At 50.4% G+C, this 18752-nt stretch overlaps 1 protein-coding gene across 1 annotated transcript in view; it reads left to right on the top strand.

Annotated features, from left to right (window-relative positions):
• The first annotated feature begins 661 nt into the window (after positions 1-661).
• Positions 662-18752, top strand: part of LOC110559009 (uncharacterized) — a 103218-nt gene continuing 85127 nt past the window's right edge. The window contains exons 1-8 of the mRNA XM_060365081.1: positions 662-790; positions 3777-3827; positions 5268-5428; positions 9065-9135; positions 12068-12233; positions 12305-12436; positions 13144-13324; positions 16324-16454. Coding sequence (XP_060221064.1) covers positions 718-790; positions 3777-3827; positions 5268-5428; positions 9065-9135; positions 12068-12233; positions 12305-12436; positions 13144-13324; positions 16324-16454 — 966 coding nt within the window. The 5' untranslated portion in view covers positions 662-717. The remainder of the gene's footprint in view (positions 791-3776; positions 3828-5267; positions 5429-9064; positions 9136-12067; positions 12234-12304; positions 12437-13143; positions 13325-16323; positions 16455-18752) is intronic.

Raw genomic sequence — 18752 nt, 5'->3', positions numbered from 1 at the left:
TGTCCTCTGGGAGGCCCTGAGCCCAACACCCTGACAGACACCCTCCTTCTACTGTGACACCGCTGTCCCTAAAGCCGTTATCTCCTCCAGCAGACGTACAAGTAAGCCATGTGTCTGGCCATAGGCCTATCAGGTGGCTAAGATGTCCCCGAGGCCACTGGATTACATGCATTAACACAGTCAATTGTATGTCTTATATATTAGATTACAAAACAAACAAACAAAAACGCAGGGCCAGTGAGTTGGCTCAGCAGCTCAAGGAGCTTGCCGCCAAGCCTGAGTTCAATCCCCAAACTCCATGTAGTAGAACTGACTCCCGTAAGTTGTCCCCTAACCTCCACATGCATGCTGTGACACACATGTACAGACACACACACACACACACACACATACACACACACACTTTAAAAACAGAAACAAAGCCACACAGCTACACCGTACGACCTCCCCTGAGACCTGACTAGTTTATAAAAGATGAGAGCTTTTGCTTCCCCCAAGGCAAAATAGGGCTTTCCCCTCAGTGATCTCAAGTCCCAACCCCCATCCCCTCTGTGTGTGTGTGTGGTGGTGGTGGGGGAGAGCTGGTAGTGTCACCACAGGCTTCTGATTGGCTGGTCTCTGCCCCACCACTCACTCCCTCTCTCCTGGTCAGGAGAGAGCTGAGCCGGCCCCTCTAGGGGGTGAGCCTTGCTTTGTGGGCTCCCCTGTTCCTGGAGGATGCCGACACTGACACCCATGGGGCTCCTGGTGCTGGTCCTGCTTTGGGCACAGGCAGGAGTGACCTCGGGGAGTAAGTAAACCTGCTGCCTTCTGCATCTTCTTCTCCAGAGTCCGAGCAGCATGGAGAGGGCAGCCCCCTGATCCGCAGGAGTCAGGTTTGCCCCAAATGCCCTTTTGTCCCTCTGATGCCCTGCTTTGCTGCAGGAGAGCAGAGCTAAAGATGAAGTCTTCATCTCAGGCCCTCTCTCTCTCTCTCTCTCCTCTCTCTCTCTCTCTCTCTCTCTCTCTCTCTCTCTCTCTCTCTCTCTCTCTCGCTTTCCTGAAACAGTAATGTAGGGCTTGCCGAAGCTGCTAGGGACTAGATCTGTACGAGGGAGGGCTGGAGGCTGGCATGCCGCGGGTTTAGTTGCAGGTGTGTCTTGACTGGTGGGCATCCAGAGTAGAAGATAACAGGGCTAAGATTGTCCGAATAAGTATTAAAAAGCGTCAAATGTCTGTATGTCTCTATACTTTGAAATCTAGTACATATTTTCCATTTTTAATTTTTTTTTTTGAGACAAGATATTAAGTAGCCCAGGTTGGCCTCAGTCCCACTGTCGTAGTCAGGTTCTATGCCTTGAGCTCCTGATCCTCCTTCTTCCACCTCCCAAGTCCTGGGATTCCAAGAGTGTGCACCACCACAGCTTTCTAGCTTTTTCAGCTGGGACACTAATGTTTGATCTGTCTTTAGGCAGGGTAGAGGCAAGCACTGTTATTTCCAACGTGTTCCCTGATGTTCTAGTACCCACACTGAGTAGCAGATTTTTGTCTCAATTAATTAAGATTTCACACACACTGGTCAGGGTTCCAGTGGGTGATAGTCAGAGATGACTGATCAGTGCGGCACAGGATGGCAGCCATCTCCTCTGTCTTGACTGGGAACTCCGTGAAGGAGGCGCCCATATGAAGCCAGAGGCCTTTTGCTGGCTTTTCAGACCTCTTCTCAGAAGTGAGTGAATGCTGGAGCACAGCAATTGAGGCTGGAGGACCACAAGTTCCAGGCCAGCCTGGGCTACATAGAAGACCCTGTTTCCAAATAAGTAAATGGGGCCAACGAGATGGGAAAAGGCTTGCCGGATGACGCGTTTGATCCCAGGGCGCACATGGTAGGTGGGAGAACTGGTTCTGGCTAGTTGTCCTCCGGTCTCTACATGCTGTAGTGCATGTGTCCGTGTGCACATGTGTGTGCTTACAGAAACACGAGTAAAAGTGTAAAGTAAATAAGGATGCAGAACCCGGGTTCTTCTTTGTGTGTGCCCTCACCTTTTCCTTACTCTTCATGGATCTGATGCAATGAACTTTGTTCTCTGAAACTTCTTTGTAAAATGGTAGGTTTTTTGTTGTCTTTCTTTCTTTCTTTCTTTCTTTCTTTCTTTCTTTCTTTCTTTCTTTCTTTCTCTCTCTCTCTCTTTCTTTTGTTGTTGTTGTTGTTGTTGCTTGAGAAATGGGAAAGGATCTTAGAACATGTGCCCTTCTGGAAGATCAAGGTGAAAGATATAATTTGATTGAAATTCATTCATTCATTCATTCATTCATTCATCCATCCATCCATCCATCCTTCCCATTCTCTACTGGGTGCTGAGTTCTTTTCCAGAACTCAGGGCTACCAAGTTAACTAAGTCAGAATAATTAAAACACAGAATTTACAATGGTTATAGAGAAAGTGCTGAGGTAGGGAGGGGCAGGCAGGGATCTTTTCTAGGCAGAGGAACTGTCCTGGAAAGAGTCATTTCTTCCGGGACCTAAAGCAGCCTGGAGTTCAGAGAGGAGGAGGAAAAGCATTTAGACAGAATTACTTGTGTTAAAGGCATTGAGCCCAGAGCATCTATCAGTGTAGCTGGAGGATGAGAGCCAACGGGCATGGCCAGGGGGCTAGGCTGGATGGCTTTGTGGTTGAGATTTTATAATGAGAAAGGAAAGAGACCATCCTCTCTTGTGTGCATGCAGGCACAGTAGAGGGCAGAGGGCAGCCCTGGGTGTCATTCTCCAGCCATCATCCATCTTGTCTCTGAGTTAGTTTTTTGTGTTTGGCCTGAAGTTGACGGAGCAGGCTGCACTGGCTAGCAGTGAGCCCAGGTTCTGCTCCCCTCTGTCTGGGATTCCAAGTGTGCCCCTTGGTGACTGGCTTCGTGGGGGCTGGGGATCCAGACTCAGGTCTTCATGCTTGTGTTTTGCTGATTGTGCACCTCCCTAGGCTGATTCATGGTTTGTTGTAATTATTGCTGTTTGGTTGGTCGGTTTTTGTTTTTGTTGAGACAGGGTTTCTTTTTTTTTTTTTTTTTTTTTAATTTTCATCAATTACACTTTATTCATTCTGCATCCCCCCATAAGCCCCTCCCTTCTCCCCTCCCAATGCCACCCTCCCTCCTCCCTCTGCATGCATGCCACTCCCCAAGTCCACTAATAGGGGAGGTTCTCCTCTCCTTTCTGATCTTAGTCTGTCAGTTCAAATCAAAAGTGGCTGCATTGTCCTCTACTATGGCCTGGTAAGGCTGCTCCCCCCCAGAGGAGACAGGGCTTCTCTGTGTATCCCTAGCTGTCCTGGAACTCTGTAGAACAAGGTGGTCTCAGACTCCGCCTGGTCTGATTCAAATTGTGGCCATGGGATACTTAGAGGGGTTTCCTGGTGTCCAGGCAAAAGAAGGTATGGCTTCGCTGAAGCCATGGAGATGGAGGCTTGTAGATGGGTGGGAAGGGGGGTGTAGAGAAGGAGGGTGGGAAAGAGGGAAGGAGGGAGACTCTCTACTAGCTGGTGGAATTGACCAAACTCACAGATGCATCAGACTTGGGGAGGACCTCCAGGCCCACCTACTTGAGCCACCAGGAACTGGTGTCCAAACTGGGGAAGGGCAGGTCGGCCAAGGGGTAAGGTGATCCCTTGAACACTGTGGGAACACTTGTTCCCACCCCCTGCCTCATCCCCCCAGCAGGTGGGTGGTCCTATGGGGCATGGGGGAGGGTACTACCCCATGCCTCTTTCTCACCTTGTCTTGGTTTTATCTGGTTGTGGCTTACAGAAACTGCAGACCAAGTCGGAGAGGAGGTGGCCTGCATGGTGGCCTGCACAGGTGAGTGCACCTCCCAGGGACACTGAGTCACATCTCTGGTCAGGACAGTCAGGCCACTGGAACAGAGCCAGAGCAAGAGTGATGTAAGGGATGACAGAGCTGCAGTGTGGGGTGAAGAGGCCCATAAGGCCTTGGCTGTGTTCCCAACCAGTGTGTGTGTGTGACAGGGGGGTAAGCCAAGCCACCCACACAGTGAGTTTCCAACAGCAAGCCAGGCCTTCCTGCCCAAGCTCTTCTTCTCAGGTGGATTCTCAGGTGGATAACTGTTTTTGGCCCTACACCCCATTTCTTTCTGAGGGTGGAGTAGGCCAGAAAATCCTGGGAGCAAATTGGTAAGAGAGAGAAACATCCTGAGGACCTGGTGTGGCTATGAAGCAGTGACATCGGACAATGAAATGTCCTCTGTCAGGTTAAAGATGGGCTTAGAAGCTTATAGACATCTGTGCTCTTCACACTTGCTGGAAACCTCCAGCAATTCCTCCCCACTCCCAACATGGCCCATGCTGGCCACCTCTCCAGCCTTCCAGCCTGCTTTATTATAAGTCAGAGCCAAGAGCCCCAAGTTCATCAAGGTAGGAGAGAGGAGCCAGGCTGCCAAGGTTGTTTTGTTTGTTTTTACCATTTTAAATGGTGTGTGTGTATACACGCATGTGTATATGTGTGTGTATACGCATTCATGTTCATGTGCCAGCGTGCATGTGTAGAGGTCGGAAGACAACTCCAGAGAGGCAGTCCTCTCCTTCCACCTGTGCACCCCAGGGATCAAACTCAGGCCATCAGGCTTGGTGGCGAGGGCCTTTACCCTCTGAGCCATCTCACTGGCTTGAGACTGCCAAAGTTTGAATGTGGCTTTGCTAAGTTTTTTAACCACTTGGGTCTCAAGTTCATTTCCTGTAAAATGGTGGAAGTAAGAATACCTACTTGGGGAGGGGGGCAGGTCTGGGGAGGTGGCTCAGTCAGTGAAATGTTTACTTACCAAGCACACATGAGAACCCAAGGCGAATCGCCAGAATCCACATCAGAAACATCCAGGTCTAGTTGTTCACACTTGCAGTCCCATTGCCTGGGTCCTGGGGCTTGCCGAGCAGCTAGCCCAGCTGAATTAAGGAGCTCAGGGCCTTCGAATGATCCCGTCTCAGGACAAAACAAAGTGCCAAGGTGTCCCGTGGTCCACATACATGTGCATGCACACAGATATGTGACATGTGTGCACATACACCCACACATCCTGAAAGAACAGAGCCTGGCCCAGGGTAGCCTTGGCTAATTTACTGAGCTCATTCTGTGAGTCTTTGTTTTCCTCTGAGCCCTTCCTGGGTGTCTGCTGCTTCCCGGCTTCTCTAAGCCAGGCTAGCCCCTCAGGGCCCGTCGGGAGAGAGGTGGGTGGGAACAATGCTGAGTGACATTGCTAAAGTGACATTGCTCCCTGTCTGGTTCCAGAGACAGCGGGGTCACACCTCCCTGTGGGCACCAGATACACCTACCAATACTCCAGCAATACCAGCACCAGCCTGCAGGGGGCGCCGCTGGAAGCCAGTGGCCTGGGCCTCCAGGGCTTGGCCGTCCTTGAAGTGTTAGGCCCATGCCAGATGGCCTTATGGGTGAGTGTCTGTGTAACTGGGAGGTTGTGTTGGCATTGGGGAGTTGACACCGCCCCTCAATTCCCAGTTCACCTAATGAACAGAGATCTTTCCATCTCAGGCTCAGGAGGTGAGGTCCCCAGGGAGGGGTGCATGAGAGGGATATCAGTTTGATTGCAAGTGGCCCAGCTGGAAGAAACGGAATCAGGAAAGACTGAGAAGGGTCACAGGATATAGGGACAACTTGACTGAGGGTCAAATGTGAAGGTCCAAGGTGTGATTGAAGTCAAACCAAGCGGAAGCCTTTAGACAAAGAGTCAGTCCTGGGACTGGGGATTGACTCATTCAGTAAAGTGATTGCTACATAAGCATGAGGACTTGTGTTTGTATCCCCAGCAGCCATGTCAAAACCATGTCTAGTGTGGCCATGTGTACCTGTAACCCTGGTGTCAGGGAGCATGGACAAGAGGATCTCTGGGGCTCACTGACCAACCAATCTAGCCAAATTCACAAGCTTCAGCCTCAAAGATAAGGTGGAGAGTGATAGGAAAACACTCAGAGTTGACCTCTGACCACACACACACACACACACACACACACACACACACACACACACAGACTGGTGGAAACACATGTTCAGATGAGCCTCTAGGCTCTGCTGGACACTGGCCTTACACTGTCTGGCCCACAGGCTTAGGATAAAGGTGAGTGGCTAGATGGAGTGGTGTTGGTCCTGGCAGAAATGTGGGCTCAACTCACCGATGGCTGAATGGTTCTTCCTACCACACCCCCACCCCCAAAATGTGTGTCCTATTACCATGACTGTGCTGTTTCTTGGAGAACCCTGCCTATGCCCTGTCCATGACCTTTTCATTTCCTGTGACGTCTTGGACTCGCATGGCAGTCTTGAACAGGCTGAAGCACGTGAAGAGCTTCTCAGAACTCTGTGTTTGCCTGTAGACCACTGGATGGTGCTTTTTGTGGTCATTCAACACCAAATTCTTTTCCTGGCTCTTGTTTGTTTTGTTTTTGAGATAACGTCTCTCTATTGTCCCGGAACTCACTTTCTAGATCAGGCTGGCTTTAAACTCATAGAGATCCTCTTGCCTCTGTCTCCTGAGTGCTGGGATTTAAAGGTGTGAACCACCACGAATGGGCAACAACAATTTTCTTTTCTATTTCTTTTGGTTTTTTGAGACAAGATTTCTCTGTGTACCTTTGCCTGTCCTGGACTCTTTTGGTAGATCAGGCTGGCCTTAAACTCACAGAGATTCATCTGCCTCTGTCTCCCCAAGTGTTGGGATTAAAGGCGTGTGCCACCATGCCAGGCTAACCCAGCAACTCTTATAAAGGGAAACATTTAATCAAGGATGGCTTATAGTTAAAAGGTTTAGTCCATTGTCTTCATGATGGGACGCATGGCAGCACACAAGCAGACAAGGTACTGGAGAAGGAGCTGAGAGTTCTACAGCAGGCAGCAGGAAGAGACTAGGCCTGGCCTGAGCTTCTGAGACCTCAAAGCCCACCCGCCAGTGAACACCGCCTGCAACAAAGCCACACCTCCTAATAGTGCTACTCCCTGTGAGCCTGTGGGCACCATTTTTATTCAAACCACCACACCAAGTAGGCTCTTGTTCTAGAATCTCATGGAATCCTGGTAGCTCCTCAGGTGATGGACTCCCAGCAAACCCATTCAGTTTCCCCATATGTAAACTAAGGGGATGCAGGGCTGCCTTATGAGTTGATGTGAAAGGGAAGTGTGTAAACACAGGTGTGTGAGACCTAACTCCAAGCCTGGTAGACAGAGACCCGCTGGACCAGAGGTGCAACAGCAACAGCATGAGGCAGGGAGGAGCTGACCCCCAAGTCTGAGTGTAAGATGCGCAATGCACAGCTGAGGCATTTGCAGGCAGCTTCACACTCCTGAGAGAGCGCTAGGCTCCCTGTATTGCACCATCCCAAACCCCTGCTGCTCTTTGGACTGCCTGGAGGACTCCTTTGACCTCCTCTTGCAGGCCTGTCCAACATGCATCCAGGAAAGCTGTGAATGTGGCCTGACACAGAGCTCTAAACTCACAGCAATCTGAGATCTTTCTTTCCTTTCCTTTCCTTTCCTTTTCTCTTCTCTTCTCTTCTCTTCTCTTCTCTTCTCTTCTCTTCTCTTCTCTTCTCTTCTCTTCTCTTCTCTTCTCTTCTCTTCTTTGTGTGTGTGTGTGTGTAACTTGACTTCATGGTTTACAAGCCTAAACTTTGTATATAACAAATGTGAAAAGGTTGGATACCCTATGAGTTTAATGGTATTATGCAGGCTGTTAAATTTGTATCTAGTTATTTATTTTACTGTGATATATTGTTCATAACACAAGGTCCCCTCTCTCTCTATATATATATATATGTGTGTATTTAACATATATATACATATATTTAATATATATACATACATATATATACATATATATTTTATATATATACATACATATATATGCATATATATATGTGAGTTCAGTGGCATTGGCTACTTTTACAGCTATCACTGCTGTCCATTTCTAGAATGGTCTTATAATCTTAAACAGGAGCTGTACACAGCAACCACTGACTCCCTAAGCACCTCCACTGGCCCTACCTCTCTTCTCTGCACTCTAGGGATTTTCCTTCATGTAAGTGTAGTCACCGTGGTCTAGACACATGCATGAGTACTCCTCCTCCAGTCCCCACTCCCTGCCACCAGCACTACACACGCACTCATCTCCCAGGTTCTGGGATTAAAGGTGTGTGCCACACCTCAGGAGTAAACACTTTTTAAAAACTCCATCTTATTTTCTCCCAGTGTGACTTTGCATTGTAGGCAAACTGTCGACCACTGAGCGATAGCTCCACCCCAAGTTTTTAAACAACTCTTTTTGTTTGTTTGTTTGTTTGTTTGTTTGTCTTTTCCAGTTACTATGAGCTTAGGCTGGCCTGGACTCAAATGTGACCCCGGGTGGCCTTGAACTCACATCTTCCTGCCATGCCTCCTAAGGGTTGGGATTACAGGCATGCACCACGCTTCTCAGCTTTTTTCTTTGGATGCTGGGATCATAGGAGACCCCGCTGTACCTGATTCCAGAACGTACTTTTTGTTGGAATAAGCACACATGCCAGCCAGCTGCGCACCACCTTTATCTCGGGTTGTCTCATGAGTTGGTAACTGGTTATAGTCTGGGTTTGTAATTAGCCCTCAACAGTTGGCTTAAGTTGTTTGTCACTTAAGTTCATAAGGTATTGTTTGTCATTGGCAGAATCTTCGTTAATGTTTTCGGAGTGGGTGCCTGTGTGAAGGTCAGAGGCCAGCTTGTAGGAAGGCCACTCTGGCTGTGTACCATGTAGGACCTGGATTGACCTCAGGTCATCAGCTTCAGCGCAAACACCTTTGCCCCAGCAGCACCTTTTTTTCTCGATCACTCAGTCCCTACTTATTTTAGTTTGTAGATCCCTGTTGTAGGAATCCTTCTATCAGACTTCAAAGAGCTTTCTGGGTAAAATGAGAACATTCGTGTAGCAGGGAGAAGCAGGCATCTGGTTGTTTCTATTCACCACCCAGAATCTAGAACCTTTTTAAGGAAGGGACCTTAGCCTCTAACATCAGAGACCATAAACTCACAGTATTTTGTGCTTCAGCTTCAAGACCTCCAAGTGATGTCTGTTCTGGGGTCCCAGGTGGAAGTTCTGAAGGAATCTGAGAGTTTAAGGTAAGACCCTAGCCTAGGGTTTCATGTTTGAGCCTATAACCCCTTCCCACAACTAATGGACTTTGGAGCACTAAGCCAGACCAGGAATCCCAGGGAGGGAAAACCCATGCTGAAGATATGTCATTTTGGAATGAAGATAAAATGAGGGTTCATCTTGGCAGGTTTTATTTGAAAAGAGGGTCTTATTGTAGCCCAGGTTAGCTCCAAACTTGTTATGTGGCCAAGGCTGGCTTTGAACTCCTGATGACTCTGCCTCTACCTCCTGAGTGCGGGAATCACAGTTGTGTACCACCACACTTAGCTCATCTTGATGTTTTGACTCTGTCAAGTGATCGGGCTAGAACAGCAGTGGGACAATTGGGAGTTTTCATCATGCAAGAGCCTTGAGTAATTCTAAACAGCCTCAGGTGGCCTCCTTTCTGACGGACTCGCTTTCTACTCCTGCCTGCCCCGCGCTCGCAGCAGGTAGAGTTCATATCTTCTGGTCACCCAGTGGGCACAGGCCCTGTGCAGGTTTTGGATGACTCTGCTCTCTGCACCCCCTGAGACCAGCTGTCTCCCCTTCCCCCATTGTCGAGGAGGTAAAAGGCAATGTCCTGTCTGCCCCAAGCTAAGCTGCCCTTTTGTGACCCAGCCAAGCCTGGAACTCTCCCTTCAGCTGGTTTCCCAGGGCTTTCTGACAGTGGGCTCAAAGCTCCAAGGGCAGCCGGTCTGAAGACAGCCCCACAGACAGATTCCTCTTCCTTTTTTATTGCAAATTCATTTGTTAAAAAAATAAAGCCTTTGTCCAGGAATACAGGGTGGAGGATGCTGGCCAGGGGCAGATGGGTCCCCTGAAAGGCTTGGGGCTGTCTCCTCTAAGGGGCCTATTGTCCCCCACTCCTCATCAGAAATGCTAAGTCAGGGGCCCTGGGGGTTGTCAGTTCTCTGGGACCAGACTGACACACTCTTCTGAGGAGAGAGAGTCACATTAGCATTGCTCTAAGCCCAGGGTCTGAGATCCCAGGCGCTGCCTTAGGACCTCACCCCTGACACCAACTGGAAAAGGAGGGGCACAGCCTCCCAGGGAGGTGGAAATGAGGACAATTTTGTCTGCATTACTGGCTTAGAGGGTGGTCATTTTCCTTCCTCCTGGATCATCTTGGTCTCCATTATTCGCACAAGAATGCAGGCTTCAGCATTCCTTCCCTACCTTTCAGGGCCCAGACACAGGCTTTCCTGCCAGGCTAGAGCAGGGCCCAGAGGCACAGACTCAGTCCTGCTCTCAGAACCTCCCTGGCTGCTGTGTGCATCCCTCATTCCTGGTTTCCTACTCTGAATGATTTCACCTGGAGTTTGGGGGCAAAAGCCAGTGCTCCAGCAGCCCACGCAAGCAGGCTTGGCCACCAGTCCCGATGTACCAATGTAAGAACTGGGTAGTTGTGTCAAGCAGAGAGGCCACCTAGTCAACAGCATGCTGGGAAGAACAGATGCAGGGGTCTAGACAGCCCCCATCTATCTCTTAGGTGCTGACCTGAGCTGTAGAGGAAGAATTGGGGTTGGGGGTGCTAAGAGGTCTGGATGACCAAGCTGTCCTGGCAAGGTGTGCCTGCTTATCATTGTCTCAGCTCCGGTTCTGTGAAGGTGGTCTGTGAAGGACTTCTGTGAAGTCCTTGCCGCTGTCAGCCATTCATTTCTTACAAGGCAAGCATCTCTGCTCCTTCACGGGCAATTGCTCTCCATCAGGGAGTGATGTGCCCTTCAAAGTCTTGCTTTTCCTGGAATCCAAGGTGAGCACGGATTAAAACTGTGTCTCCAGCCCTAACAGGGATGAGATGGATTGTACAGGTTAGCATGCTCTTCCTGTCTGTGCTCTGGAGCTGTGGTCACACGATGACCTCAAACAACAGGGGAGGAAAGCTTACACTGCAGGAGTTCATCACTGAGGGAAGCCAGAGAAGAAACCACTGGAAGGACACGGCTCACTGTCCAGCCTCCTGTTAGGTCTAGGCCCATCTGGCCAGGGACGCTGCCATCCACAGAGCACGGCCTCCCACCTCAGTCCTCAGTCGACACGATCTGTCAGGCTAGTCTGATCTGGGCAATTATTCCGTTGAGGTTCCCACCCCCCAAGTGACTCTATAAGCTATGTCAAGTTGACAGCAGAAACTCAGCAGCGTACACACCGGCCTACAGAGGTAAGCGGGTGGCCCACAGTGAAGCAGCCCAACAGGATAAAGGCAGCAAGGCCAGGCTTTGGTCCTGTCTAGTTACCTATGTTAGGCCCAAGTCTGGAGTTAATGCTTAAAATAAAAACGGTTTTTCCAACGCCTGTTTCACAGCAGTGCCTTGGGTTCAGTCCTCAGTAATGTGACCCTTGGCTCCCCAGCCACAGATAAAATGTTGGGCTGGGCTAGGAATATAGCTCCATTGGTGGCGTGTTTGCCTAGTATGTCTGGAGTTATGGCCTCAGGACCTGGGGGTAGAAGCCAGAGGTCATCCTTGACTACATAGCAGGCTCAAGGCCCGCGTGTATATATGATGCTCTGTCTAAACACACAAACAAAAAGAAAAGAAAATGGGGAGATATGGTTTGGGACAAAGTCTGCCTTTCTCCTGTGCCTGAGTTGCTGTTCTCTAGGAGGCGACACCTCATGGGTTCAGTGAAAGTTTGCCTGACATGAGTGGATTTCTGGTGTTGGACTGGGTGCTGTTGGATGTCCTTCAGGGAAACAGATTCTGTATTCAGAGCTCAGGCAGATCTTGGGAACCTCTTGTATATGAACTCACACACCTGTGGGGTTCGTCATGATGCCAACAAGCCTAAGGGACACCTTGGAGCAGAGAGGTGGGAAAGCAAGGCTGTTCCCAAGTGTAGCTCCTGGGTGTGCCTGCTGGGGGCATCTGCAGGACAGTCAGTGTGGCTCTTGTGATGCCATCTCTCCTTCCACAGTGCTGCTCTGGGCCACAGTCCTCTTGGCTTCATCCTCAGAGATGGGCAAGTGGTCCACATGTGTCCCCACCGCTCTGAGCCACGCTGGGCCTTGAATGTGAAGCGGTCAGTTCTGAGCCTTGTACAGAGCAGTCCTGAGATTCACACGTCCAAGACCCTTGAGGAGGTAAGGCCTGAAGGGAAGGGCTGTGGAATAGGGGTGGTGCAGGGGGCTGACTGCACTCTTGAACATCACAGGTAGACATTCTGGGCCGGTGTCCCACCACATACCGGAGTCAAGGGGATCAGCTGCTCAAGACCAAGGACTTGGCACTGTGCTCTCTCCGCACAGCTCGCTCCTCCCTGCACACTCAGCCGCTGCCTGGGATGGTAAGTGCACCCCGCCCCCAGCTCACTTCCCTCTGCCATCCTCCCCCTGTCCCTTTGCCTTGTCCCTCCTCTCTTCATTTCTCTTCCCTCTTCTCCTCACGCCCTTCTTCCTCCTCCAACTGTCTCTGCTTCCCAAGTGCTAGGACTAAAGCTTTGTGCCATGGTGCCCGCCTCCCTCCCTCATTTTCCTCCTTTATTTACCCTCCTCCCTTCTTCCTTACTCTTTTCTTACCCATTCCTGCTCCTTCCCTCCTTTCTTTCTTTCCTCCTCTCCCTCCTTCCCCCTACTCTGCCCATCCAATCACCTCCCCTTCTCCTCTTCCTCTCTTCCCCTCCACATCTTTCTGTAATGACGGATATGTGCACTGGACAGTGGTCACCTGAATAAGGAAGAAGGGTCACACTGACATCAACCTTTATTCCTGAGAGTGCTGGCCCTAGAGGGCAGAGAGGCCAGCACCTGTCCACACGGCATCCTCCCCTACTACCTCCTCTGACTGTCACCCTCCTTCCTGTCCCCGGGCTCCTGTCCTGCTAACTCTCCCATCCCCCTGTCTGATCTCCCTCTGCATGGTCTACTATATCACTGCCAGGTGAGGGTGGGGTCTTGAAGCTCCAATGTGGCCCATAGCCCTTCCTATGCTGCAGCTCTGCAGGTGGCCTGGGTCCCAGGACATGGTCTGAGCATATGTCTTGCCCTGGTCCAGTCCAGTCTAGCGTCCAACTTCAGCTGTCAGCAGAGCTTCCAGGCTGGTGTACTACAGGAGGCTGCCTGTGAGGAGCTGCACACAGCTGGACCGTTGCTCCGGAAGGCCAATGCGGTGCACACACGAGTGTTCTCCTCCATCAAACTGCTGCACGTGGTGGCTGGGGACCCAGCCAGCACAGGTGATTCCCCTCTTCCCAATCTGGCCATGGTAGGAGGGAGGATGTGAGGAGCCTCAGAGGGCCCATATAGGCCTTCCCTGCCTGTGTATTCCTGAACTATCCAGAATTGGTCAAGGTCAGGATAGCCTCTTCTAGACATTTCCCTGAGCTCTCTGCTGGCTCAGAGGCCACTGGCTGCCCGTTCTCCCTGAACTGTCTTCAGATGGAACCTACTGGTCTGAGCTTTTGTAGGAAAATTTGCCTTAAATTCAGACTGACACTTTTAGTCAGTCTGTTTTGGGGGCAAATTAACTTCAGATTTCCAATTTTCCAGAAAGTTCCTGGTAATGAGTAGCTTCTCTTTGATGCGGCTCTGTTATAGTTGTGCATAGAATGAACTGAATAAGGCCCATGTCTGGGCCAAAGAGAAAGATATTTTATTTTTTATTTGTTTTGCTTTTTTTTAGGAGCCAGTTATTCCTCTGAATAAGGAAATAAAAACATTATTCTATAAATTATTATTATTTTAACTTTTATTTTTTATTTTATGTGTATGGGTGTTTTGTACGTTTGTGTGTGTGTAGTGCCAGTGGAGACCAGAAGAGGGCATCAGGCTCCTGATATTGGAGTTATAGATGTTTGTGAACTGCTAGACATTGAACCTGGGCCCTCTTAACTACTGGGCCATCTCTCCAACCAAGAACATTATTCTTACTAACATATTTTTGTTGTTGTTTAGGGTCTCATGTAGCCCAGGCTAGCCTTGAATTCACTGTGTAGCAGGAGATAGCCTTGAATTCCTGATTCTTCCGAGGGTTTGGAAGAATTACAGGCATGTGCCACCATGCTTGGCTTTTATTTTTGTTTTCAGGACAGGGCCTTGTTAAATGGCCCTGAACTCTCAGTCTTTTTATGATTAATCTCTTATCTTATTTTTTCTTTTTTCCAGTGTGAGGAATTGAACCCAGGTCTCAGGAGTGCTAGGCTAGTGCTTTACCATTGATCTACATCCCCACCCCTTCTAGAATTAATCTTTTTTTGAAAAACACATCAACTGAGGCCTGGAGAGATTGCTTACTAGTTAAGATGCTTGTCATGGAAGCATGAGAAAGGGAGTTTGGGTCTCCAGAAACTACAGAAAAGCTAGGTGGAGGCTGGAGCTGGAGTGACTAAGGGCAGAGGATGTGATTTTGGACTCCAGCATCCTTGCTGGGTGCATACTCCAGCTGCAGGGGGTTGATGCCCTCTTCCATTCTCCAAGAGCACTGCACACACAGGCCCAAAGGCACCCACAGACACAGGCAAATACAGGTTATTAAAAATAAAAATAAATCTAAAAACTGTTGGGTGGGCAAGGTAGCTGACCTTTAGCCCCGGTGCACAGGAGGCAGAGCCACGGAGAGTAAACTGTCTGGCTGGACTAGTCAAATTGGCAAGCTTTGGGTTCAGCTGAGAGACCCTGCATCAGCACATGTTAGAGAGGAATCAAGCAAGCAAGCAATCCAGATATTGGCCTTTTACATGAGCACACATACGTGCATACCAACACACGTGTGCACCCACATATATGTGAAAATGCATACACATACCACACACACATATACATGCAAAAAACCACAAAATCCATCTTTATTGAGATGTAGTCTCTACGCTGTGCTAGCCACCTCTTTAAAGTGTTTAGTAAAGCTGGGCATGGTGGATCTGCTAGCACTGAAGAGGCTGAGGTAGGAAGCAGGAGGACCGATCAGAGTTCAGGACAGCAAAACCCAAAGCAAACCAGAGCATAAAGAATATAATCCTCACCAGGCGAGGTGGCACACGCCTTCAATGCCAGCACTGCAAAGGCAGGTGGATCTCTGGGTTCAAGGCTAGTCTCATCTACAGAGTGAGTTTCAGGCAGCCAGAGCTACACAGAGAAACCCTGTGATTCTGACATATTCCAAGATGCACACCCATCATCATGGCCACTTTCAGGGTGAATCACCCACTAGCAACCGCATTCACTAGCCATCGGCCCGCCTTGTTGCAGCATGAAACTGGCCTCCATTACTGCTTAGTGCTGAACAGGAAGGACCTCATTATCAGAGCTGGAATTGGTGTTGATATAGTACCTCAGCCATGGGCTTTCTGCCTCAGTTTCCTTAGCGCTGTGTGTATGGCTAGACTGACTCTTTCTCTACAGGGGGTTAAGTAAATGCCACAACCTTTGGCTAAGGACCTGTGAATGATAATTATGAGTGATATTCCAGGCCCTGCCTCCCCCACTCTGCTCCCTTAGAGTCCGACTCCCCAAAGACACAAGTCAAAAGCCAAGCTTTAAGCCTTCTTCAAACTCAGAGTCCATCCAACTTGGTGGCTGTGGCCTGCTTTCCACAACTTTCCCCTGGTGTTTGTCATGGAGATGAAGTGGGCTGGTCCCCAGCTTTGACATAGGGTCCTTCTGAGGTACAAGTGTGTTATCTTGCACCAGGCACCTAGGTTCTGGGGATAGAGTTATTGACATGGCCACTGTTCCCGTCACTGTAAAGCTAACACCTCCTACAGAGAGGGACATCACAGACAAACACACACAGACAAGGCAGCTGTGTTTTGTTTCGAGAAAGGGTCTCATGTAGTCCAGGTTGACCTCACACTTGCTATGTAGCTGAAGACAATCTTGAACTTCTGTTCTGATGCTTCTCCCTCCTCAGTGCTGGGATTACAGACATGGGCCACCACGGCTGCTTTATTCTGTGCTGGGGTGTTGAAGTCGGGCTTGGTGCATCCTAGGCGAGCAGTTCCCGATGGAGCCGCAGCCCCAGGCCTGTGCTCTGTCTGACAGCTGGGTCCTTAGGTTCCCTCCTGTCTTGCTGTTGGCCGAGGCTGTCTTTGTCCTCTCTCCTGCCTACCCCGGGAATGGGCTTTGCTGTGACCTCGTGCAGGCGTCTCTAACCTCTTTCCCGGAGAACTGAAGGACTCATTTGCGGAATTCGAGGGACCGCTCCCCGGGGCCTCTAATTCTAACAGCCTTGCCATCTCAGACATAGACTACAAAGATGTGAGTCCCAGCAGCCTGCAGCACGAATGGGAGGAGACACCGTCCCCAGCCACAGTGGTCACGGCAGCTGCATTAGTGGAGAGGCTGTGTGTGGCTCCGCCTGCCAGCTTTGAGGTAAGTTTTTCCAGCCCTAGGCCAGACTCTGCCCTGAGCCTGAGCACCTCCCCATCCTCTCCTCTTTCTGCATAGCTTTACCAACACACCCAAGCACTTGCTCTGTGCTTAGGCGGGAAGCTAAGGACCTCCTTCATGTTACCTAATTCAACCCTTTGGAAAATTCTTATCTGTGTGCCCATTTTACAGGTGAGGAAACCGAGGCTTGCAGAGTTTAGGGACCATATTCAGCCACCTAGACAGGAAGTAGCAGAGCTGGGCACTTCACTGAGGCAGTCTGGTTGTGGGGCAGGGCGCCTGTTCATTGTGGTACACAGAAGAAGCACCCCTGGGCTTTCCCAGTTAGATGCCAGCACCTTCCCTGCCTGTGGTCATGACAACCAGATTGATGTCTCCGGCGCACACTTGTCCTAGCTGAGAACTGCTGCTCTTCTCTCATCATTTCATTGCCCGGCTCCAGGAGCGAGACGGTGGGAAGCCATAGGACAGACCTGCTTCTCCTGTGCAGCTGAGAGCACCTCTTGACCGCAGCTGATAGTTCCCTTGGTCATTGACTTAGGGCGAGGTGTATTGTGGGGTCCCGGTCTCCCTGAGGAGACAAGCCCCCTTTGCAGGGACACACTAGCACACACCCTCCAGGGCCCCAGCCCCCTGGGAGGGCGGAGCCCTGCTGGGTTGCTGGGAGACTGCAATGTCTGTCTGTGCCCTTCCTAAGGCCAGTGGCCCTACACAAGCTTGTTTTCAGTCTTGAAACAAAGCCAGGACTTGGTGCCCCACAGAGAGCAAACTCCCAGTGTGGGTCTCCCTGGGGGCTGGGGGTTGGTGATGTGGGGGGCCTAGCCAAAGCTTTCACTGCGGAGTCTGTGAGGGTGGCTGGAGGGCAGCTGGGCACGCTTGTTCTGAAAGAAAACTCAAGCTGCGTACATTTATTAAGTGCTGGCAGTAGAGCCAAGTGGGTTTTGTGTTTTGTCTTGTTTCTTTTTTTCTTTTTGGAGGAGCTGGGGTCAGAGCCCAGGACCTCACACATGCTAGGAGAGCACCCCAACACAGAGTCATACCTCCTCCAAATGCCCTAGAGACTGTGGTATACAAAACGGGCATATTTATAGGTTAGTGGTGGCCGCAGATAGGTGTCTCTATGTCCTACAGCCAGACGTCAGAGAGGGAAAGACACCTCCAGGTAGCATGGTGGGGTGAGAGCGAGGCTCTGAGGCTACCCAAGTCAGGCCGAGCTGCCGCAGCAGCCATCAGTTCTTCTCGTGCTGCCGGTGGATACCAGCAGTGGAAGCTGAGAGAGTGTGCGTGGAAAAGGTCCATCCCAGGAAGGCGCCCTGCATTCTGGGGTAGGCCCCTCCGCCTCAAGGAGCCTGCTTTGTGCCTGCGCTTTCTTTTTCTATGTTTTTGAGACAGGGTCTCACTCTGTAGCCCAGGCTGTTTGGAACTGATGATGACCCATTTACACCTCCCAAGTGTTGGGACTAGAGCATGTGCCACCGTGCTGGGTACATCCTGTGTTGTTCTGACACCAGGCTGTTGCTGGTCTCAGTGGCAGCCAGGCGGTGGCAGTTCTACTTCAGCGATCCCTCAGCGGTGGCGTCCCCAGCCCTGCCACGAGCAGGCTCACTGCTGAACAGGCAGCAGAAGGTGGGTCTAGCCTGGCTCCTTTGGGCTCCTGTGGCCTTGGGCTTGGGTTGCAGCAGAGACCTAGGGCTAGAGGGAGGCTGAGATGGGAGGAGGAAGTCAGTTTCCCCACACTAAGCAGCCTATAAGGGTCAGGGATGTGCTTTGGAGGCAGCCCTCTGTCTGCTGGAGTGTTTGGACCTCCATGACCGGCCTTCAGGTGAGGACTGGAACCCCTGCCCATGCTTTCCTGCCATGGGTGTTGACAGCCACTTTTTGATAGGAAAAAGTTCAAGGCCGGCAGACAGCTCATCGGGAGGACCACTTGTGTGCACAAGGGCCTTGTGTCCTATCCTCAGTACCACGGAAAACAAACCAAATCCCAAATCCATCAAACATAAACCAGTGTGCCAGGAAGGCAGGCAAAGAGACGCACCTGGGAGGATTTTTGGTTTTTGTTTGTTTGTTTGTTTTGTGTGTGTGTGTGTGGCTATCACTGGTTGCAGCTGCTAAAATGAAGTGACATCTGACTAAAGCAAGAACCACTATGGCATTTCAACGTTCCTTTGAAAGGATGATGAGGTTCAGGTTGTCCGAGGACACTACAAAGGCTAGCAGGTTAGCCAGGCAGTCCAGGTGTCCAGGAAGAAATATGCCATTCCCATTGAATGAGTGCAG

Source organism: Meriones unguiculatus, chromosome 11 (assembly GCF_030254825.1).
Source record: "Meriones unguiculatus strain TT.TT164.6M chromosome 11, Bangor_MerUng_6.1, whole genome shotgun sequence".
NCBI classification, from domain to species: domain Eukaryota; kingdom Metazoa; phylum Chordata; class Mammalia; order Rodentia; family Muridae; genus Meriones; species Meriones unguiculatus.
This window is presented reverse-complemented; position numbering and strand designations above follow the sequence as displayed.